Source organism: Somniosus microcephalus, chromosome 2 (genome assembly GCF_052327205.1).
Source record: "Somniosus microcephalus isolate GS21.2 chromosome 2, FLI_Smic_1.0, whole genome shotgun sequence".
Taxonomy (NCBI): domain Eukaryota; kingdom Metazoa; phylum Chordata; class Chondrichthyes; order Squaliformes; family Somniosidae; genus Somniosus; species Somniosus microcephalus.
The window spans coordinates 255,748,410-255,772,117 of NC_140988.1; the positions used below are offsets into that span (position 1 = coordinate 255,748,410).

At 46.3% G+C, this 23,708-nt stretch overlaps 1 protein-coding gene across 2 annotated transcripts in view; it reads left to right on the forward strand.

Annotated features, from left to right (window-relative positions):
• The window catches only part of adamts6 (ADAM metallopeptidase with thrombospondin type 1 motif, 6), a 388,783-nt gene that overhangs the window by 356,146 nt on the left and 8,929 nt on the right, over positions 1-23,708 (forward strand). For both annotated transcript variants that reach the window (XM_085971193.1, XM_085971201.1), the window contains 2 exons: positions 12,452-12,656; positions 15,451-15,627. In XM_085971193.1, coding sequence (XP_085827319.1) covers positions 12,452-12,656; positions 15,451-15,627 — 382 coding nt within the window. The remainder of the gene's footprint in view (positions 1-12,451; positions 12,657-15,450; positions 15,628-23,708) is intronic.

A 23,708-nucleotide genomic window follows, 5' to 3' on the forward strand; every position in this document is an offset into this window, starting at 1 on the left:
AATATACATAAGAACTAGAGACAAGAGAACTAGAGACAAGTTACAAGACGGCTAGTCAAGATAGGAACTCAGGACAGCTTCCATGAGGAAGCCCACTTGTCTATACTGAGCTTGCAACAAGCTACCACAAGGGGCAACCGGCTTGCCGAGGCACAACTCCAGACAAGCTACCCCGAGGGTAATCGGCTTATCAATGCAAGGCTCAAGACAAGATCCCAACGGCTCCCACATAGCAACACGCTAGTCCAAACAGCACCTTACCAAGACAAGCAGCTCAACAGAACAAGACTTAAATACATCTTAAATCCAGAGACAAGAACACAGACTTAGATACATAGCTCGAGAGAACTAGATCACAGATTTAGGTACATAGCTCGAGAGAACTATGGCAGCCAGCTTGTGAAGGCAAGCTGCCATAGAGGAAAGGCTAGTCACAGAGAACCTAGTCAAGACAAGGAACATTGTCAAGACTAACTCCTTAGTTCACCCTAGTGAGGACTGAGCAAAGAATGAAACAACCAGAAAACTTATATACCAAGAAAACCAGGTGCCACCCATAAACAGCTAACAGGCTGTTTAAGACTAACAAGGTTAGAAACAATTAACACAAAAACAAAGTGAAGGTGCCATCTAGAGGTTACAAAAAGGAACTGACTGGCACCCTCACAACCCCGAATACCAGCCGGTTGTATTGGTAGAGACCTTTATGGGTGTTGATTGTGAGGTATTTTTTTGATGCTTCTTCTACCTCCATTTGCAGATACGCCTGGGCCAGATCAATCTTAGTGAAGCGTTTCCCTCCAGATAGCGAGGCGAAAATACCTTCAATCCGCGGAAGTGGATATTGCACGGTGTGAAGGACTGGGTTCACTGTTACCTTAAAGTCCTCACAGATGCGAACCTTCCTTGGTTCCCCAGGCGTGCTGCTCAACGACTTTTTCATCACAGGGATGATGGGTGTAGCCCACTCGCTCCAGTCTACCTTGGACAGTACTCCTGAACGTTCCAAACTCCCCAGCTCTGCTTCGACGCCTGGGCGGATCGCATAAGGTACCGGTCTGGCCTTAAAAAATTTTGGGCTTGTGTTTTCTTCGATTTTAATTGTTGCTGTCATGCCTTTTAGTGTTCCGAGTCCTTGCTGGAACACTTCTTGCGCGTCGGTTAGGATCTTTGACAGTCGCCCAGGTGTGACGTTGTCATCCTTTTTGGCAGCCACAGCCAGCTGTATTTTCCGGATCCATTCACGTCCCAGTAATGGTGGTCCTCCATCTTGCAATACATACAGGTCTAGTTTTGGTGTTTCCTTACCGTTATATATAACGGTCACCCTTATTTTTCCTTTGGGGTAGACTTTTTGCCCCATGTACGTCTTCAAAATAATTTTTGTGTCTCTCAAGGGTATGTGTGAGAATAGCTGCTCGTAGTCCCGTTGGTTTATGACTGTTAGGGCTGATCCTGTGTCCAATTCCATTTTTACCTGGACTCCTGCTATCTTGAGAGTGACCCAAATGGTTCGGTGATCCTCTGTTTTGATCACATTATGTAGTTTCAGACAACTCAGCTCCCTGCTTTCGGAGTCGGTATCACTCGTTTGTTCGTCTGAACTATTCTCCGTCACCTTATGTACCTTCTTGTACTTTTCTTTTGGAGATTTCTTATTGCTGGTTTTCTTTCCCGACCTGCAGACTCGTGCTATGTGTCCTATTTTTCCACACTGTCTGCACACTTTGTCTTTGAACCAGCAATCATTGTGGTCATGTGTTATTCTGCCGCAGCAATAGCACTTCTCTGTTCTGTATGACATTTCGTTTGTGCCATATTCTTGCAGTCTCTGTTGTATCTCTGCAGCCCCCCGTGCTGCTGCTTCATATGATACCGCAATGCTGAAAGCCTTGTCCAGCGTAAGGTCCTTTTCAGATAAAAGCCGTTTCTGGGTTCCTTCACTTTGAAGCCCACACACAAACTTGTCCCTTAAGGTATCTGCCAGTCTCGTTCCAAACTGGCAGTGTTTCGATAGTTTGCGCAGTTCTGTTAAATATTCAGCATTGCTTTCATCCTTATGCTGGTACCGTTTGTGAAACTTGAATCTTTCTGCTATCAGCAGCGGTGTGGGGTTTAAATGTTCCTGTAGTATCGTCACTATGTCTCCAAAACACTTTTCCACTGGCTTCGCTGGGGTTACTAGATTTCGTAATAAGCCATACGTCTTTGCACCCATTAAATTTAACAATACCGGCGCTTTCTTGTCATCTGACACCTCATTTGCCTTGCAGTATACCTCTATTCGTTCGACATATGTAGTCCAATCTTCGACTTCATTGTCAAATGCGGTGATACTGCCACTCTTCGGCATTTTGGGTGTAGTTTAAAATGGCGTCTCCCACGCTTTCCTTCCTCCCCCGCTGCTGCCAACGCCGCTCTCGGTGGTCCTCATGGCAATGGCGGCGCCCTGTAGGTTTCGCGCGCTTCTCCTGCGCTGCTGCCAACACCGCTCTCGGCGGTCCTCGTGGCAATGGCGGCGCCTCGCGGGTTTCTGCGCGTCTCTCTCCCTCTCCTCGACGCTGCTCGGCCCCTTAAAAGCGGCTGCACCCTGTGCGCTCTGCCCTCTCTCTCTCTCTCCCGTCGACGCTGCTCGGCCCTTTGCTGTGCCGCTCGGTCGGGCTCTAGCCCGCCGCTGTCCAGGAAGGGTCTGCGCACTACCTGTTGCCAGCCCGTTTTGCTGGACCACCGCGACTGGAAAGCCAAGCCTGGCTCTCAACAGCCTCCCCCGCAATTCTCGAGTCTCTGCTGGATGACTGGGCGGTTGCCCGTGGTCGACGCCCGTGTCTCCGGCCTTGACCTCCCATCTACTGGTCTCCAGGAACGAATCCCTGGGAGGTGATGCAGAGTTGCAGGTAGGATCGAATTTGCCTCGTCGCCAATGTTGTGTCCTTCAGTAGTAAGACACAAGACTGCAGGAGAACGGTACAACAGGTGTTTACTCAACGTGGCTCACTCTGGAACTGAACTGTACAGATTACTACTCAGTGCTATATACAGGTGCGGTCACTGCCGGTACTACAGTATACATGAGCTGTAAAAAGTAGTTCCCCCCTTAAAGGTATATACATTACAATAAGTTTATAAGAATTAGGAGCTGGAGTAGGCCATTCGGCCCATCAAGCCTGCTCCGCCATTCAATAAGATCATGGCTGATCTTCTACCTCAACTCCACTTTCCTGCACTATCCCCATATCCCTTGATTCCCTTGATATCCAAAAATCTATCGATCTCTGTCTTGAATATACTCAACGACTGAGCCTCCACAGCCTTCTGGGGTAGAGAATTCCAAAGATTCACCACCCTCTCAGTGAAGAAATTTCTCCTCATCTCAGTCCTAAATGGCCGACCCCTTATTCTGAGACTGTGACCCCTGGTTCTAGACTCCTCAGCCAGGGGAAACATCCTCCCTGCATCTACCCTGTCCAGCCCTGTAAGAATTTTGTATGTTTCAATGAGATCACCTCTCATTCTTCTAAACTCTAGAGAATATAGGCCTAGTCTCCTCAATCTCTCCTCATAAGACAATCCCCCCATCCCAGGAATCAGTCTGGTGAACCTTCGTTGCACTCCCTCTACGGCAAGTATATCCTTCCTTATGTAAGAAGACCAAAACTGTACACAATAGTCCAGGTGTGATCTCAGCGGAGCCCTATATAATTGCAGTAAGACGTCTTTACTCTTATACTCAAATCCTCTTGTAATAAAGGCTAATATACAATTTGCTTTCTTAATTGCTTGCTGTACCTGCATGTTAACTTTCAATGATTTGTGTAGAAGGACAACCAAGTCCCTCTGAACACCAACATTTCCCAATCTCTCACCATTTAAAAAATATCTGCTTTTCTATTTTTCCTACCAAACTGGATAACTTCACATTTCTCCACATTATATTCCATTTGCCATGCTCTTTTCCACTCACTTAGCCTGTCTATATCCCCTTGAAGCCTCTTTGCATTCGCCTCACAAATTACATTGTCACCTAGCTTTGTATCATCAGCAAACTTGGATATATTACATTTGGTCCCCTCATCCAATTAGATTGTGAATAGCTGAGGCCCAAGCACTAATCCTTGCGGTACCCCACTAGTTATAGCCTGTCAACCCGAAAATGACCCGTTTATTCCTACTCTCTGTTTTCTGTCCGTTAACCAATCCTCAATCCATGCTAGAATATTACCCCCAATCCCATGAGCCCTAATTTTGTTTAGTAACCTCTTATGTGGCACCTTATCGAGTGCCTTCTGAAAATCCAAATATACCACATCCACTGGTTCCCCCTTATCTATTCTGCTAGTTACAACCTCAAACATCATTTCCCTTTCATAAATCTGTGTTGACTCTGCCCAATCCTAATATTATTTTCTAATTGCCCTGTTACCACGTCCTTAATAATAGATTCTAACATTTTCCTTACTACTGATGTCAGACTAACTGGCCTGTAGTTCCCCATTTTCTCTGGCCCTGCTTTCTTATATAGTGGGGTTACATTTGCTACCTTCCAATCCGCAGGAACCGTTCTAGAATCTATGGAATTTTGGAAGATGATAAACAATGCATCCACTATCTCTACAGCCACCTCTTTTAAAACCCCAAGATGTAGGCCATCAGGTCCTGGGGATTTATTGGCTCTCAGTCCCATTAATTTCTCCAGTACTTTTTTTACTATTACTCATTTCTTTCACTTCCTCATTCTCGCTAGACCTTTGGTTCTCCACTATGTCTGGGAGGTTTTTTTGTGTCATCTTCCATGAGCACAGACACAAAGGCCGCAAATTTGCCGGCGCTCAGAGGGAGGGTTTGGAGGTGGATCCGTTGTCAAAATAGCAAATATTGACAGAGGCTAGGAACCCCGCTGTCAACCCGCCTCCACGCGAGTCTCCCAGGTGTCGGGTCTGTCAGCAGAGAACTGACCCGACACCAAGGCAGATACAATTGAGCTTGTTAAATGGCTTGTTAAGAGCCAATTTAATACTATTTTGAGGCTTCCTTGCAATTTTACGTTCTCCCCCATGGGTTACCCGCTGTTCGGGGAACACGCCAGCTCAACCTGGCATGGATTGAGTCTGCTCTGATGTTTCTGCTAAGCTGACAACTGCAGAAGTGGTGTAAAGGATGCAATGTTGCAGATGGTGAGTTTCAGAGCGCAGGAACTGTTGGTTACTGCAATTTTAATACATATAGAGATTTCTTTAGCTAACAAGTTTTTAGATCCAACTGTATGTCCAGTGCCACCTCATTGGGAGAACCGCTCTCACCATTGACAGATCGCTTCTGTCATCTCACCTGCAGCTGCCATCAATTGCAGCAACATCGGAGTCCTTGAAAAAATCAGACCTTGGTCCTCCGAATCCTTCCATGATCAGCCCCAACACCAACATCACCAGGCACACCAACATCACCAACAACATCACCAACCTTCTCCGCCATCACCTGATTCTGCACAGGACACAGGGCATCAGCTCCTGACAACATTGCTGCCCGGGAGGCCAGCGATGGCATCACCATGGCCAGATTTACTACACTTGACGCTGTTAACCCTGGCTGCCACATGATGCGCCAGGTTGACACCATCCCACACCAGCACCATGAAGCATCCCTTTAATGTCCAAGCCATTCCATGCACACTCACCACTATAGCGGGGGCTGGGGGGAGGAAGTTATGTCTCAACATTCACTGGAATTCAGTAAGACACTTCTTAAGGTGCACACTGATCTGTCCAATAAGGCCCCCTAACAGTAGTTGTAGTGTTGGGCAGAGTATAAATCAGGAAATTAGAGATGCATGTAACAGGGGTAATACAGTAATCATATTGGCTAAACCGCTCAAGTGCCTACCTTTGTGTGTTGTTAGTTGGTATGCTTGCAGTAGGATGAGGGTGAGTGTGAGGTGTGGCTAGTGAGATGGGGAAGTGATGAAGTAGATAGAGAGGGTTGGGTGGAGGTGCAAGGTAAATTTGTGTGAGTAAGGATGTGCAGGAGAAGGGTAGGGATGGCAGAGTGATGGGGATATGTTGAGTTGCACAGCAGGGTGAGTTTGAGTGTGGCTTTGCAGTAACGTTTCGCGATCCACTGAGATCATTGAAAGGTTGGCGCCACTGCAGCCAGGGACCCCTGACGACATCCCTGCTTTTGCCCTCCTGTGCAATGTGCAACCAGGCTGCGTTGGTGTCCTCGGGAGGTCTCTTCTGCCCTTGGCAAGGAAGAGAACCTCCCTGCGTGCTGTGACTCCCTCCATAAGCATATGGAGGGAGTCATTGGAGAGCCTGGGTGCAAGCATCCACCTGTGTGCAGTGCTTGTCAGTGATTGCAGCACCTCAATGCTGTCAAATACTGACAGAACAACTGTCAAACTCCATGTGGACGTGGTCCCTTTAAGGAAACTGGCTGATGACGCGTCATCAAATGACATCATCAGACCTGCTTCCTGTTAATTGGCTGGGAAGCCCGCAGGGTGGGCTTAACAAGGCCAATCAAGGGAAAATCCCGTTTACAGAGCGGCAGCAGCCAGGTTCGTGACTGGAACCCAGAAACCTGCTCTCCCGCCTCCTCTGGGAAATTCACGCCCAAAGTATTTGTTTAATATCTGTGCCGTTTCCTTATTCCCCATTATAATTTCTCCTGTCTCACCCTGTAAGGGACCCACATTTACTTTTGCTAATCTTTTCCTTTTTACATTCCTATAGAAGCTTTTACAGTCTGTTTTTATGTCTCTCGCTAATTTACTCTCATTCTATTTTCCCTTTCTTTATCAATTTTTTAGTCCTCCTTTGCTGAATTCTAAAATCCCCCCAATCCTCAGGCTTGCTACTCTTTTTGGCAACATTATAAGCCTCTTCCTTTAATCTAATACCATCTTTAATTTCTCTTGTTAGCCACGGTTGGACTATTTTTCCCGTGGTGTTTTTATTCCTTAGGGGAATGTATATTCGTTGCGAATTATGAATTATTTCTTTAAATGTTTGCCATTGCTTTTCTGCTGTCATATCTTTTAATCTAGTTTCCCAACCTACCTTTGCCAACTCACCTCTCATATCTACGCAGTTTGCTTTGTTCAGATTTAGGACCCTAGTTTTGGACTTAACTAAATCACTCTCAAATTCAACATAAAATTCTATCATATTATGATCACTGCTCCCCAGAGGCTCCTTTACTATAAGCTTATTAATTAACCCTGTCTCATTGCACAGTACTAGATCTAAAATAGCCAATTCCCTCGTAGGTTCCTTGACATACTGATCTAGAAAACTATCTTGAATGCATTCCATGAACTCTTCCTCTGCACTATTTCTGAAAATGTGGTTTGCCCAGTCTATATGATTACTGTATTACCCTTGTTACATGCATCTCTAATTTCCTGATTTATACACTGCCCAACACTACATCCACTGTTAGGGGGCCTATAGACTACTCCCACTAGTATTTTCTGCCCCTTGTTGTTTCTTAGCTCCACCCAAGCTGATTCTACATTTTGTTTTTCCGAGCCAAGATCCTTTCTCTCTACTGTCTTTATTCCCTCCTTTATTATCAGGGCTACCCCTCCTCCTTTTCCATTCTGCCTGTCTCTTCTAAAAGTCAAATATCCTGGAATATTTAGTTCCCAACCTTGGTCACTCTGCAACCACATCTCTGTAATGGCTATTAAATCAATCCCATTTATTTCTATCTGCGCTATTAATTCATCTATTTTGTTGTGAATGCTTCATATAGTACCTTTTGCTTTAACTTTTTTCTATTTTTCCCTGATGTCACTTTAGTCACTAATGCCTTAGTACCTTTATTAATCTTTCTGTCCCTTCCTGACCCACTCTGCTTGTCTTTACCCAGATCACTACTCTGCTCTACAGCCTTGACATTTCTCTTGCTGCTTTTGAATTTACCCTTTCCTGAATCCTCCCCCCCCCTTCATTAGTTTAAAGCCCTGTCTACTGCCCTAGTTATTCGGTTCACCAGGACACTGGTCCCAGCCCGGTATAAGTGGAGCCCGTCCCCATGAATTGAAACCGCCACACCAAAAGAAAGACTTGCATTTATATAGCGCCTTTCACGACCACCGGACGTCTCAAAGCACTTTACAGCCAATGAAGTACTTTTGGAGTGTAGTCACTGTTGTAATGCGGGAAACCCAGCAGCCAAATTGCTCCCATAAACAGCAATGTGATAATGACCAGATAATCTGCTTTTGTTATGTTGATTGAGGGATAAATATTGACCAGGACACCAGGGATAACTCCCTTACTCTTCTTCGAAATAATGCCATGGGATCTTTCACATCCACCTGAGAGAGCAGACGGGGCCTCGGATTAACGTCTCATCTGAAAGACAGCACCTCCGTCAGTGCAGCACACCCTCACCACTGCACTGAAGTGTCAGCCTAGATTTATGTGCTCAAGTCCCAGGAGTGGGACTTGAACCCACAACTTTCTGATTCAGAGGCGAGTGTGCAACACCACTCTTTGAGCCATGCACTTAACCTTCTAATCTGTTTGTTCCTGTGCCAATTGGCGCTTGGCTCAGGTAACAATCCCGAGATTATTACCTGTGAGGTTCTGTGTTTTAATTTCGACCCTAGCTCCTCAAACTCTCTCAGCAGAACCTCATTCCTAGTTCTTTCTATGTCGTTGGCTCATTCATGGACCATGACAACTGGATCCTCCCCCTCCCACTCCAAGTTCTTCTCCAACTGCGAGGAGACATCCTTTACCCTGGCACCGGGCAGGCAATACAACCTTCAGAACTCCCGGTCGCGGCGGCAGAGAACAGTATCTATCCCTCTGACTATACTGTCCCCTACCACTACCACATTCCTTTTCACGCCCCCCACTTGAATGGCCTCCTGTACCACCGGCCGTGGTCAGTTTGCTCATCCACCCTGCAGTCCTTGTTCTCATCCCCACAGGTAGCAAGTGTCTCATACCTATTGGTCAAAGTCAAGGGCCGAGGCTCCTCCATCACTACATCCTGGGTCCCCATACCTTCCTGACTCGCAGTTACACCCTCCTGTCCCTGACCATTGACGAACTCTAAAGTACTACTTAACTTAAGGGGTGTGACTGACTCCTGCAGCAAAGTGTCCAGGTAACTCCCCCCCTCCCTGATGCCCCGCAATGTCTGCACCTCATAGTCCAGTTCAACAACTCTGAGCCGAAGTTCCTCGAGCTGCAGACACTTACCGCAGATGTGGTTGCTCGGGATCTCGCTGGTCTCCACAAACTTCCACATGCTGCAGTTACAACACACCATGCGCCCTGCCATCTCTACCTAACCTTCTTTATTTGATTAGTTAATTAATTTTTTTAATCAGTTATTTTAGTTTTATTACTTAATTGGTTTATCTAGTTTTAGTTACTAATTTAATAAAGTAAAGTTATAGCAATTTACAGTTTCTTGGCTAGCTTTTAGAGACCAAAAAAACTGTAATACTCACCAACCAATCACCTACCTGCTGTCCTGTGATGTCACTCCTCGATTTTTTTTTTCCCTCTCCTTCGCTCTTTATTCCCCTGACTCTGCTCCGTCCCTGACCAGGTCCGCTCTCGCCGCTGCTCTCGGTGAGTTTGGGCCTCCTCTGTCCCCGACCAGGCTGGGCATTCCAGAGGAAGGTAATACAACAGAAGTCAGCCTATTTTCGCAGACTTGAAGCTTTAAGGCAGAAAGCTGCTGCGTGACCATGTGGACGGCAGCTTGTACTTGCTGCTAGCGCTCATCACTCCGACAACGGATCATGGCTGACCTTCGACCTCAACTCCACTTTCCCACCCGATCCCCATATCCCTTGATTCTCTGAGAGTCCAAAAATCTATCTATCTCAGCCTTGAATATACTCAACGATTCAGCATCTACAGCCTTCTAGGGCAGAGAATTCCAAAGATTCCCAACCCTCTGAGTGAAGAAATTCCTCCTCATCTCAGGCTTAAATGGCCAACCCTTTATCCTGAGACTATGACCCCTAGTTCTAGACTCTCCAGTGAGGGGAAACAACCTCTCAGCATCTACCCTGTCAATCCCCCTCAGAATATGTTTCAATGAGATCACCTCTCATTCTTCTAAACTCCAGAGAGTATAGGCCCATTCTACACAATCTCTCCTCATAGGACAGCTCTCTCATTCCAGGAATCAATCTAGTGAATCTTTGTTGCACCGCCTCTAAGGTAAATATATCCTTCTTCAGATAAGGAGATCAAAACTGTGCACAGTACTCCAGGTGTGGTCTCGCCAAGGCCCCGTACAATTGTAGCAAGACTTCCTTACTCTTGTACTCCAACCCTCTATCTAGCAATAAAGGCCAACATACTATTTGCCTTCCTAATTGCTTGCTGTACCTGCAGGCTAACTCTGTGTTTCTTGTACTAGGACATCCAAATCTCTCTGAACACCAACATTCAATAGTTTCTCCCTATTTAAAAAATATTCTGTTTTTCTATACTTCCTACCAAAGTGAATAACCTCACATTTCCCCACATTATACTCTATCTGTCACCTTATTGCCCACTCGCTTAACCTGTCTATATCCCTTTGCAGACTCTCTGGGCTCGATTTTCCAAGCCCCGAGGAGGCGGGTTTGGAGGCGGGAGTGGTGGGAAAATTGCAGAATCGGGGGGCAGGAACCCATCCCGCCCCCAACCCGCCTCCGTGCCAATGTCCCAGGAGGCAGGTAACCGACCTGTTCTGGGAGCCGCCTCCCCGAGGCGGGAAGGGGATTAGTGCCAATTAATTGCCTGTTAACAGGTAGTTAACAGGCAGTTTTTTGCCTAATCCCTATTTTTAGCCCTGAAGTGTGGGCTGTCCGACGGCTCCGAACCACGCCAAGTTAGCGAGGCGGACCGTCGGTCTGCAGCGGTTGGAGGGGTCGAGATGTCCTTTGTGCAGGTGAGTGATGGGTGCATCTGTGCAGAGCTAAGTGTGTGAGGTAAGTGTAAAGTGTTTTAATAAGTTTGACTTACCTTTACTTTCTCCTGCAGGCTTCCTTCCTTCAGTTCTCGGGAGTCCCTCAGCTCACCGGCACAGAAAGCAGAATGGCCGCTGAACTGTCAAAAGCTGCAGCATTCTGCTTTCTGGTCTGGAGAGATCTCTAACTGAGTCTGAGTAGAAGGACTCAAGTTAGAAGACAGATTGTCAGTGTTTGACAGCTTCACAGAGCTGTCAAACACTGATTTTTCATCTGTCAAAAGCTCTTGACAGATGAAATGTCAATCGCTGATGTCACCAGGTGTCCCTTAATTGGCCTGCTGAGCCCACTGGGTCAATCAAGGGAAAATAGCGTGGGCTGGCCACAAGTCGATGGAGGCGAGACTACAACCCAAAAAGTGGAAGTCCCGCCTCCAAAAGCTCCCCGTTGACAAAATCGAGCCCTTTGTGTCCTCCTCACAGCTTACTGTCCCACCTAGCTTTGTATCATCAGCAAACTTGGGTACATTACACTCGGTCCCTTCATCTAAGTCATTAATATAGATTGTAAATAGCTGAGGCCCAAGCACTGATCCTTGCGGCACCCCACTAGTCACAGCCTGCCAACCTGAAAATGACCCGTTTTCCCTACTCTGTTTCCTGTCCGTTAACCAATCCTCTATTCATGCTAATATAGTACCCCAACCCCTTGAGCCCTTTATCTTGCATAACCTTTTATGTGCCACCTTATCGAATGCTTTTTGAAAATCCCAAATATATTACATCTACAAGTTCCCCTTTATCTATTCTGCTAGTTACATCCTCAAAAACGCTAATAAATTTGTCGAACATGATTTCCCTTTCATAAAACCATGTTGACTCTGCCTAATCATGTTATGATTTTGTAAGTGCCCTGTTACCACTTCCTTAATAATGGATTCAAATATGGATTCAATATGCTGGGGTGGGAGGAAGTGCTGGCTGAGTTGCCAGAAATGCTGGCCATTTTCCCCTCTGTGAGGCTGTATGAAGCCAACAGTGAAATTCTGGGAGCATGCAATGTGAGGCAACATTGTAAAATTTGCTAAAGTACGATGATACTCTGCTTGGCAACCTTTTGGAGTCCGGTAAATTTATTGCACAACTGTTGCCACGATCCCTGACGAGGTGAATTGGTGTTAGCTCTTTCTGCCATCAAAAAAGGCACTCTCTAGCCAACACATTTATGCTGACTCTTCAAACAATGTTTATATTGAATTTTTATATGAATGTTTCCAGATTTTAATTGTGTGGTTAGAATAAGAGAGCAATTTTAACATTTCTTACCAGATTCAATGGTAACTTTCAAAAGGGAATGGGATATGTACTTAAAAAGAAAAAAATTGCAGAGCTCTAAGGAAAGAGCAGGGGAGTGGGACTAATTGGAAAGTTCTTTCAAAGAGCCCGCATAGGTCTGATGGGCTGAATGGCCTCCTTCTGTGCTGTATGATTCTATGATTCTAAGCTTATCTTCTCTGACTTTCAGATGGTTTATTGGAGATTGGTCTGAATGCAGCAAAACATGCGATGGCGGAATGCGTATACGAACTGTATTGTGCATTAGGAAAATTGGACCCTCTGAGGAAGAAACCCTAGATGACAGCCACTGTCTAACACACAGGCCTATTGAGAAAGAGCCATGTAACAACCAGTCCTGCCCACCACAGTGGGTTGCACTGGATTGGTCAGAGGTACAGACACCAGAGTGCTTCTTTACTTTTGTATTTATACTTACTCTGTTCAAAGATGTTGTGATGTTACTACGTTTATATTAATTACAAGTAGAAACTCCTGCTAGCTTAAGAAAAAGAGAAACAAGAAATACCATTTTGGTATTTTTGCTGAGTAGTGAGTCTCACATGTGCTTATTTTAGACCCTGAACATTCTCTGCAGGGTGCTTAGTGAAAAGGACGATTTATGAGTGAACTTTCTATGGCTAAAAACTTACTGTCATCTGATATTCTGCATCAGTTATCAAAACATTTAGGGGCCTATTTTCATGTCTTGCAGACTTGTAATGGCATTTACAGATTTTTGTGATGCAACTCTTACTCGTGTGCTTTCTTTTGCACTTGCCAAATATTTCCAAAAATTGATTTTGAGCAAGCATAATATATTTTCTGAGCATTGCTTCACTGGCACTACAAAAGACGGAATTCTCTTTTTGTGTGTTTCTCGAGACGAGGGATACTGGTTGTAGAGTAAAACTCTTCACTTGGGTCCAAACAATTGCCTCAATCTCCACTTCAGCAGGGCAGCGCTAGTGGAGCAATGTGAATTGTCCACTCCCTTCAGGAAATGTTTAGTAGTGAGACAGAGATCAGAAGCCCGTTTCAACAGACAGGCACTGAATTTCCTCAGGGCTCCTGGTCTACTGCTGGCATTATTGGGGAAGATGGGGGGAGGGTGGGTGGGCTAGTGTGAACAGAAATTGGGGTGATGCTGGGTCTCTGCCCCATTTCCCCTGTGCCAGGGGTTTCCTCAGATGGATGAGGGGGGAGGCATTTCTTTAATTTTCCCCATTCCAGGAGATCTAAAAAAAGGTAGGAATGATGTTCCCGATATACTATATACTCACATGAATGCGGCGGAAATGGGGCCCACCAAAGCGGAAGAGGCCGGATTCCTTACATCACCTGACCACAAAGGCTGACCTATCGGCCCAGGGCTTCCGCGGCTGGCCAACAATGCAATTTCCTGTCCTCCCACCTATCGGGTGCCCCAACTGTGCTGGTACTGATGCAGGTGTCCGCCCACAGGTCAGGCTTTTCAGAAGAGGTCCCATTCCACTATCGGTGCGGTGGCAGAATTGGGATCACAAATTTTCAGCTCTACCGAGCAGCGTGCATTTTTCAAGAGATGTTATATTTCTAAACTTAAATGACTGTTCCTAAACGGGTGTGATTTGACATGCCTTCCAGGCAGCCATGTTTATGGCCTCTTCAAGTAAATCTGAGCAGTGCAGTCATAAGTACATTCAGATGGATTTCTGAGCTGTAAAAAATGTTGTACAATTCTGGGATCTGTGCTGTGTTTTGTTTATCCAATCGCTGATGGTTAAAGTATGTGGTTTTTTTTAATTGGAGAAAACAAATTAACATGGAGGCCTGCCTTATATTTAAATTATTTTTAAGATATTTCCCTACAATACAACAGTAACTACACTTCTAAATACCTTTGGGAAGTCCTGAGGTCGTGAAAAGCGCTATATAAATGCCAGCTCGCTTTTTCTAAATACTGACTCACAGACATATGTCACAGAGTTGAGTGGGCTGAGTTGTGTCAGTTTATGTGGTCAGTTTCCTTTAGGTCCCATTATGTTTGGATATTGTTCAGGATGTAGCAGGGCACTGGCCTGCAGCCTGGGGTTATGGTTTAGAGTCCAATTTTGAAAGACTCTGCTCTTGACATGGAGTCTCATTCAATGGGAGCACTGGTCAGAGAATAAAGCACTTGATTCATGGAACTCCCGATTTTCTAGCCATTGGGGTAGAATTCCCGTAGGGGTTCCCTGTTCTCCTGTCATAACTTCGGCAGAAGATCAGTGAAACCCCAGAGAAAAGGTATAAACACCTGACCACGCTGTTTCTCTGGGGTTTGCACTGATTTTATGCTGAGAATATGGCGGGAGGTCGGGAGCATCCCACAGCCCTTGTGTGGTATGGTCTTATTCCCTTTGTGATGTTTTGTTAAGTGTAGTGGAGGTTGTGGGGTAGATGTAAGTTGTGTTCTGTTTTTTTGCTTCTATTGACCTGAAGACATTGACTAATGCTGGGCTACTGTTCTACAGGAACTCCCTACTCTTTGGTACCTTGCCCAAGTGGCCATTCTTTGTGTGACTAGATTGTGAATGACAGCAACTATTTGACCATGGAGCAGCAAAGCTGAGCTCTATCGTGTCATCAGCTGACATGCACACACACGCACTCACTGGATAGTGATCAGAGCAGTACCCCAGTCGATTTTCTCTTTAGCTAAGGAGCACTGAGACCAATTGTACTCACCCTAGTGCCATCCTAGTTGAAATCAGGTAACTCAGATAAGACCAGGAATCAAACTTAGGACTTTCTTGATCTCTCTAGTTCAATACCAAACCAAGCAGTGCCAACGGAAGAGCGTTTTTCCCTCATTTGTTACATCAACAACATTTATTTCAGCAAGTAGATCACAGCAATGATTGCAACACCAAATTTGGTCACATAGTGTAGCAGTTAGTTTGTGAATATTGAAAGCATTTTCAGTGTTGGTATCTCACTACACATGAGACTACCGCCATTGTACAAATATTTATGTCAAATATTTATGAACAAAAATGATTTTTTTTCCAAATTCTTTAAAAGCTATATTAATTTGCTCTCAGGCTATATCACTCTGCACAGTCTGCTGATGTCATTTCATTCTAGAGTGTAAACATTGCAATTTGGAAAAGCCTAATAGTCCTATGACTACTGAAAGACTAAGACTAATTCCTCCTTCTTCTGCAGTGTACTCCAAAATGTGGCCCAGGATTTAAGCATCGAATTGTTTTGTGTAAGAGCAGCGACCTAAGCAAGACTTTCCCACCCTCTCATTGCTCAAATGAAAACAAGCCCCCAGTCCGGATCCGCTGTAGCCTTGGGCGCTGCCCACCCCCTCGTTGGGTCACAGGAGAGTGGGGCCTGGTAAGTTGGCACTATTTCAAATTTGTACTATTCTACATTTTTACACATATATGCCTGTTGGTTCTAGGTGTACAAACTAACATGAGCTGCACTTCATACAAGGAAACTGCATAAATGGGTCTGAATTGTCCATCACATTCTTCAGGTTGTATACATTTTTTATCATATTATTCATTTGTAGTTTTTCTTTACTCATTCCCTGGAACTAAAATTGTTGCAGATCAGTATCAATTACAAATTGGGATTCATTTATTGAAACATTTATTTAAAGCTATCTCCAGGAGTTTGAATGTAAAGCAGTTTTCGGGCATAGAGATAATTGCCTTTCGCTGTTTACATAGGATTACATAGAATCTACAGCACAGGAACAGGCCATTCGGCACAAATGGTCTATGCCAGTGTTTATACTCCACACGAGCCTCCTCCCACTCTAATGACCTCTTCCCAAACTTACTCCCATAATCCTCTATTCCCTTCTCCCTCATGTCTGCATCAAGCCTCCTCTTAAATGCAGCAGTGCTATCTGCTTCACCACTCCATGTGGCAGCAAGTTCCACATTCTCACTAGTCTCTGTGCAAAGTTTGTATTCTTTATTGAATTCATTTTTACCCACAAGCAGTAAATCTGTTTCAATATTTTTGCACAGGTGCTAAATAAGACTGTTGGCCAAATCGGTTTATCTTTTGGTGGCACAGCAGAAGCACAAGACGCTTCTATTAATGAGATGAGGACCTGTGCGGAATGCTTATAACTCCAGGCGTGCTGACATTAGTTCCAAAACAGAATGCATTTGCATATTTATTTCTGCCACAAGAAGTACTTTCCACAAAGGAGATGGTGTTCTTATGGTTAATGTTTTCTCCTTCACTTCATTTCATTATGGCCTTTTTAAAATCTTGGTAGATGACCAGCTGCAGATCGAAGCTCCCGATACTTTGCCACATCAATGTGCTTTAACTCTCCCCACCCACTCACCCACCTCTCCCACCCTCCCCCAACCACAAAAAAAATGTACCAATGCCAATTTTTTTTTTTGGGGTGGGGGGAGGAGCAGTGAAGTGAATTTTTGCACTCATCAATGTGAGCGATGTAAGTCTTCAATAATGAAGGACTTTTTATTTTGCACACCAGTTCTTAACATTTCATTCTCAATTATGTATAGAAAGGATCAGAAGGAGATTAGACCTCCTCTCCTCTGGCTCAAATATGTGCCTTAACCCCAACCTAAGAAAAGCTTTCCCCACCGCACTGTTGTGAATTTTTCTACTTCTCACACCAGCCATTCTATCCACTTTCTAAGTGAAATAGTTTTATTTGGTGGCCATTTGTATCTCTTATGGGCAGTTTTGTACTGTGGACTTGTGCCTATTAGAAACTGCTGATGCATAACATGGCCACATAAAATGCATATCCCATTACTGCAGGAGCTTGAAGAACCATCACATAAAGTGGGATGCCATCCTGCAGAACAAATTCCAGGAATTAAGACTGTGGATTTGGCCCAATCCTTTGCATCCGTTTCCAGTGATACTAATAAGTGGTTATGACAGCTTAATGGTTATAGTTTTAGGCTAGCAACCTAGAGGTCATTTAGTTCAACTTCCAGCATGGCAAGTTGCAAAATTAAATTAAATAAATCTGGTCATTTGTAGGCACCATGAAAGCTGCTAAATTGTTGTAAAACTCAACTGATTCACTAATGTCCTTCAGGGAAGGGAACCTGCTGCCCCTATCCAGTCTGGTCCACATATGTTTCCAGTCCCACATTATGGCCAGAATCTTCCCAGCCCTGTGAGTGTGGGTTTGGAGGCGGGCCCACTGTCAAAATGGCCCTGATTAACCGCGATTAACACTCTGAACCCACCTCCGTGTAAGTTTCTCAACTGTCGGGTCTGCCTGTGTATCGCAGACCCGACACCAAGTGGCGGGCCAGGTAATTTAGATACTTAACAGGTAGTTTAAAGCTATTTAAGAGGATTAAAAGTAGGCACTTACAATTTTACCAACTTTTTGACGAGTTTGCTGTCCCTTGGGGAACACGCCAGGTAAGTGGAGTTGGGTTCTCAATGACTCTCCATTGCTTTCACTAGGTGACAGCTGCAAAAGTGGTATAAAAGCTACCATTTTACAGCTGTTCACTTTCCAGTGTCAGAAGCTGTAGACTTAAGTGTTCGGAAGAGTCTTTTCAGCTTCATTTCAGCTGTGTCAGCTGTGGCTCAGTGGGTAGCACACTTACCTCTAAGCTTAAAGGTTGTGGGTTCAAAGTCCCACTCCAGGGACTTGAGCACATAAATCTCGGCTGATACTCCAGTACAGTACTGAGGGCGTGCTGCACATCTTTCGGATGAGATGTTAAACTGAGGCCCTGTCTGCGCTTTCAGGTGGACGTAAAAGATCCCATGGCACTATTTCGAAGAAGAGCAGGACAGTTATCCCCAGTGTCCTGGCCAATATTTATCCCTCAACCAACAATAACAAAAACAGATTATTTGATCATTATCACATTGCTGTTTGTGGGAGCTTACTGTACGCAAATTGGCTGCCGCGTTTCCCAAATTACAACAGTGACTACACTTCAAGAAGTACTTCATTGGCTGTAAAGCGCTTTGAGACATCCGGTGGTCGGGAAAGACGCTATATAAATGCAAGTCTTTCTTTTTTTTCTTTCATACACTTTGGAATTGTTTGCAGTGAACTCTGTATTCACTGTAACCTTCTTTGAAGAACATTTCTGACCAGTGACAGATTGCTTCTGTCAACTCAACTGGATCTGGCATATCAACAATCAAAATGGGCACGATTCATGCTCTCTCATCTTGGTCCTCCGAGTCTGATGAGGAATAGCCGCAGGAGCAGCAGAACCAGCCTCACCAGCAGCAGCAACAACAAGAGCGCCAACCTTCTCCTCAACCACCTCATGCTGCACAGGGCGGAGGGCATCAGTGCAGGGATGCACCGCGCCGGAGGCATTACCCCCGGCACAGGGTCTATAGGCAGAGGATGAGCTACCTAAACATGATGGAGCAACAGTGCTGAAGGAGACTCAGGCTATTGCGCCAGGTGGTCACCAACCTTTGTGCATTGCTGGAGGAAGACCTGCAGCCCAGAAGAAGGTTGGCAATGCCGATGAAGAAGGCCTGGAGGAGACGACACAGCCATTAAGACCAGTGTGTGAGAACGTTGCTGGTCGTAATGCCAGGGATGCCCTCATAAATGCCAGGTTCCAGTAACTTTGTGGATGTCACACATTTGCCTGGCACAGGCGTCCACATGTTGGCATCATCCCAACCAGCATCATAAACCATTCAATCAATGACTACTTCCTTCTTTTCATCATCAGCACCATTGCTGCATGTCCACTCAGCCCTGACCATACACTCTGCAACCTCCATTCTATCCCACATATCTGGCTGCGACTGCAAAGTGAGAGGAATAAATGATTTAATTACATAGCTCCATAATTTTACAACCATCATAATGATACTGGTAAACACACCTGAGTGAAAACCTTTGTGACTATTTGTGTGGGATCTTTCTTTTCAGGGTGCTTCTATGTGGTGCTACCCCTGTGGCTTCAGCAGAGGTAGAGACAGCCTCCTCACCTCCCTGCTGCAACTGCTTAGATGCCTTTGGCAGTCGTCTTCTGGGTTTTGGGGCCTGTGAGAGCCCCGCCAAAGTCTGCTCCTCCTGCAACTGTGCAGGGGCAGACTCAGCCAACACTCTTCGGGGAGGCATCTGCGGCTCTGACTGAGGGGCTGGCAAGGGGGTGGAAGTTGGAGCGCTTGGAGTGGAGCCCCCACTTACATGTCCCCTCCCACCATCATCCCTCTCATGGGACACCCACACTTCCCTGCTAGCAAGAAGCTGGAGAGCACCTTGCTGCACTTCAGTGCAGATATTAGGGCCCACGTCTATACTGACATGCCTCCTAGAAAGGCTGTCTATGAGCCTCTGGTTTCTCTCCTTCATAGATGACCATCTATCCTTCATAGATGACCATCTAACCTCCATAGATGACCATCTAACCTCCATAGATGACCATCTATCCTCCATAGATGACCATCTAACCTCCATAGATGCCCATCTATCCTCCATAGATGACCATCTAACCTCCATAGATGACCATCTATCCTCCATAGATGCCCATCTATCCTCCATGGATGACCATCTAACCTCCATAGATGAGCATCTATCCTCCATGGATGACCATCTAACCTCCATAGATGACCATCTATCCTCCATAGATGACCATCTAACCTCCATAGATGACCATCTATCCTCCATGGATGACCATCTAACCTCCATAGATGAGCATCTATCCTCCATGGATGACTATCTATCCTCCATAGCTGACCATCTATCCTCCATAGATGACCATCTAACCTCCATAGATGACCATCTATCCTCCATGGATGACCATCTATCCTCCATAGATGACCATCTATCCTCCATAGATGACCATCTATCCTCCATAGATGACCATCTATGCTCCATAGATGACCATCTATCCTCCATGGATGACCATCTAACCTCCATAGATGACCATCTCTTTAGAAGAGAAACCATGTTGTCATTACACTGGTGCTGTGATTCCTCCATGTAGGTGGCCATCCCATCCATTCAGGAAGCTATAGTTGCCAGTGACTGTGCCATGGTGCTGCTCATGTTGGAGATGGACTCTTCCATTCTCTGCAGTGCAGTCGCAAAACCAATCTGAGCCTCCTTCACTTGTTCCTGCAGCTCCAGGATTGGCCTCTGAGGCCCAGCGTCTGCATGCAGCTGAGCAGAGCTCGGAGACTCCTGTGCCCTCCGGTGAGGATTCTCCACTGCTGTTACTGTCTCCACCATCTGCTCTTGCTCACTTGTGATCTGTGAGACATCAGGTGACAACACTACTCTATCTTGCAACAGCCCCACTGAGGTGTGCATATCTGCACTGGTGCTGGTTTGCGTTCTGTGAGGTGATGCTGTGCCCTCAGAGGCAGGAGGCTCCTCTGCGGAGTTGTGTTCCTCTTGCTGGGGGGTGGGGGGGTGGGTGGGCTCCTGATGGACCTGTTGGAGTGTAAAGACATGATTTAAATATATGACATCTTAAGTGCAGACACATCACTTCATCACCATTAATTTTCTGATCACATAACATCCCATATGAGTGACTGATGAAAGGCATGCAACTGTATGGATAATAATTCTGTCACCAGCTTCTTCGATTGAGCCCCTCTCTCCATCCCCCACTTCCAGAACCTCCTCCACACCAGCAATATCGAGTGCTGCCTCCTCCGCGCTTGACAAATGAAAGATGGACTGAGAGCCTCCTCCCATTCTCTCCCTCTCCCTCGTATTGTGGGCAATCCTTTCCTTCAAGGAGGCAAAGAAGAGAAGGTTTAAAGAGACTGATGGAATGACCATCATTTATGGAATGGCATACAGCTTCATAGGGAGACTTTGATGGAGTGGCTTGGCGATACCAAATTGCCTCCTTTTGTGCTGTTACTTGCTTTCATTGCATAACGATGATGCTGAGTGTGAGGGGTGGAGATTGAGATGGGAACCTTATAATTCAAATAGAGAGATACAGATGGATGAAGGTCTCCGGGATCTTGGGCAGAATAACTTTGTGCAGGAGTATGGTTGGCAATGCACAGTGGTGGGGATGTGATGACAGGCACAGCATCATCAAGGTAAGTGTAGATCTTAGAAGATCATTAAACCTTTTCCTGCACTGTACCCAGGTGCGATACACTACTGAATTCACTGTTATCTCTTTGGCTATATTAAGCCAAGCTGATTTAGTCTGTTGGGGAGGCCTCTTCCTGTCATTCGCAGGGAAGAGAACCTCCCTACGTGCCCTCATTCCCACAACAAGATGCTGGAGGGACTCAACATTGAAACGAGGCGCAGATCTCTGCCTTTCAGACATCATGGTACAGACCTCCACTCACTGACACAAGCTTCACAAAAGAAAATCCAACTGTCAGCAAATGGGGTCATGGCCCTTTTAAATATACCGGCAAAAAGCGTGCCATCCGGTGACATCACTAGACCCACTCCGATTAATTGGAACGGGAAACGCGCAGGGCAGGCCTAACAAGGCCCTTAATGGTAAGATCTTATTTTTGGCGGGGATCGCCACAGGAACCTACTGCCATCTCCCGCCTTCACCCCGCCCAGGTAGGGGAAATTGCAGCCTATGTGGTTGGTTCATAATGCCCTCAGGGCAACTGGCAATGGGCAGTAAATGCTGCCTTGCCAGTATTGCCCACACTCTAAAAACAAATTTTAAAATCTCTATCTTTTGATTTTGTTCATTACACTTAATTGATCTCAGCCAGTCCCAAGCTACAATCCTGCACAGTACATTTCAATATGGCTATTCTATATCAGGCTCTGAAAGCCAAACTGAGAAACAAGACATCAGTACTGAAAAAGTCTGACCATGATCCTAAAACCAACACCAAGGAGTCTGTATCCTCAGAGCCCACATTCAAAGTGCAACTTATGTTGGCACCAGATTGCCTTTCATTATGTTTTAAGGAATCAAAAAGTAAACTGAATTCCTGGGTCAAAAAGTGCTACAACCAAATACAAATGAGTTTGGTACACACCACACTAATTTTTTCTCTTGTAAGTTTGCAGTAGTAAGAGGAGTCTCTCCAGTGTGTCGTTGGATGTATATTTTAGTAGTACCCTGTATACAAATTTATGGACAAATTATGGAAATACATCATCCAACATATTTTCTGTCTGCCAGAGCCTCATTGAACACAAGGGACATCTGTTCATCCCTGACGTCAAGCATTGTTATGAGTAGCCAATGGGGCTTTTTAAATTTTAAGGAGCCAAACCCCATGAATCTGTCGCAGGTCCATCGATTGTCCACTAAAGTGCCTTTTAGAATTTTTAATTTTGAAAAAAATACTTTTAAAGGAAGCACGAAGGCCGCAGGCCACACTAAGCCGGGCAGGCCAAGGGCCATGCTATGTCGGGACAGGTCGAGGGCCACACTATGTCGGGACAGGTCGAGGGCCACGCTATGTCGGGACAGGCCGAGGGCCACGCTATGTCGGGACAGGTCAAGGGTCACGCTATGTCGGGACAGGTCGAGGGCCACACTATGTCGGGACAGGTCGAGGGTCACGCTATGTCGGGACAGGCCGAGGGCCATGTTATGTCGGGACAGGCCGAGGGCCATGTTATGTCGGGACAGGCCGAGGGTCACGCTATGTCGGGACAGGTCGAGGGCCAAGCTATGTCGGGACAGGTCGAGGGCCAAGCTATGTCGGGACAGGCCGAGGGCCATGTTATGTCGGGACAGGCCGAGGGCCATGCTGTGTCGGAACAGGCCGAGGGTCACGCTATATCGGGACAGGCCGAGGGCCACGCTATGTCGGGACAGGTCGAGGGTCACTCTATGCCGCGACAGGTCGAGGGTCACTCTATGTCGAGACAGGCCGAGGGTCAAGCTATGTCGGGACAGGCCGAGGGTCATGCTATGTCAGGACAGGCCGAGGGTCACGCTATGTCCGGACAGTCCAAGGGTCACGCTATGTCGGGGCAGGTCGAGGGCCATGTTATGTCGGGACAGGCCGAGGGTCACGCTATGTTGGGACAGGTCGAGGGCCAAGCTATGTCGGGACAGGTCGAGGGTCACTCTATGTCGGGACAGGTCGAGGGTCACTCTATGTCGGGACAGGTCGAGGGTCACTCTATGTCGGGCCAGGTCGAGGACCATGCTGTGTCGGAACAGGCCGAGGGTCACGCTATGTCGGGACAGGTCGAGGGCCATGCTATGTCGGGACAGGCCGAGGGTCACACTATGTCGGGACAGGCCGAGGGTCACACTATGTCGGGACAGGTCGAGGGCCACACTATGTCGGAACAGGCCGAGGGTCACGCTATATCGGGACAGGTCGAGGGTCACTCTATGCCGGGACAGGTCAAGGGTCACTCTATGTCGAGACAGGCCGAGGGTCATGCTATGTCGGGTCAGGTCGAGGGCCACACTATGTCGGGACAGGTCGAGGGCCAGGCTATGTCGGGACAGGTCGAGGGCCACGCTATGTCGGGACAGGCCAAGGGC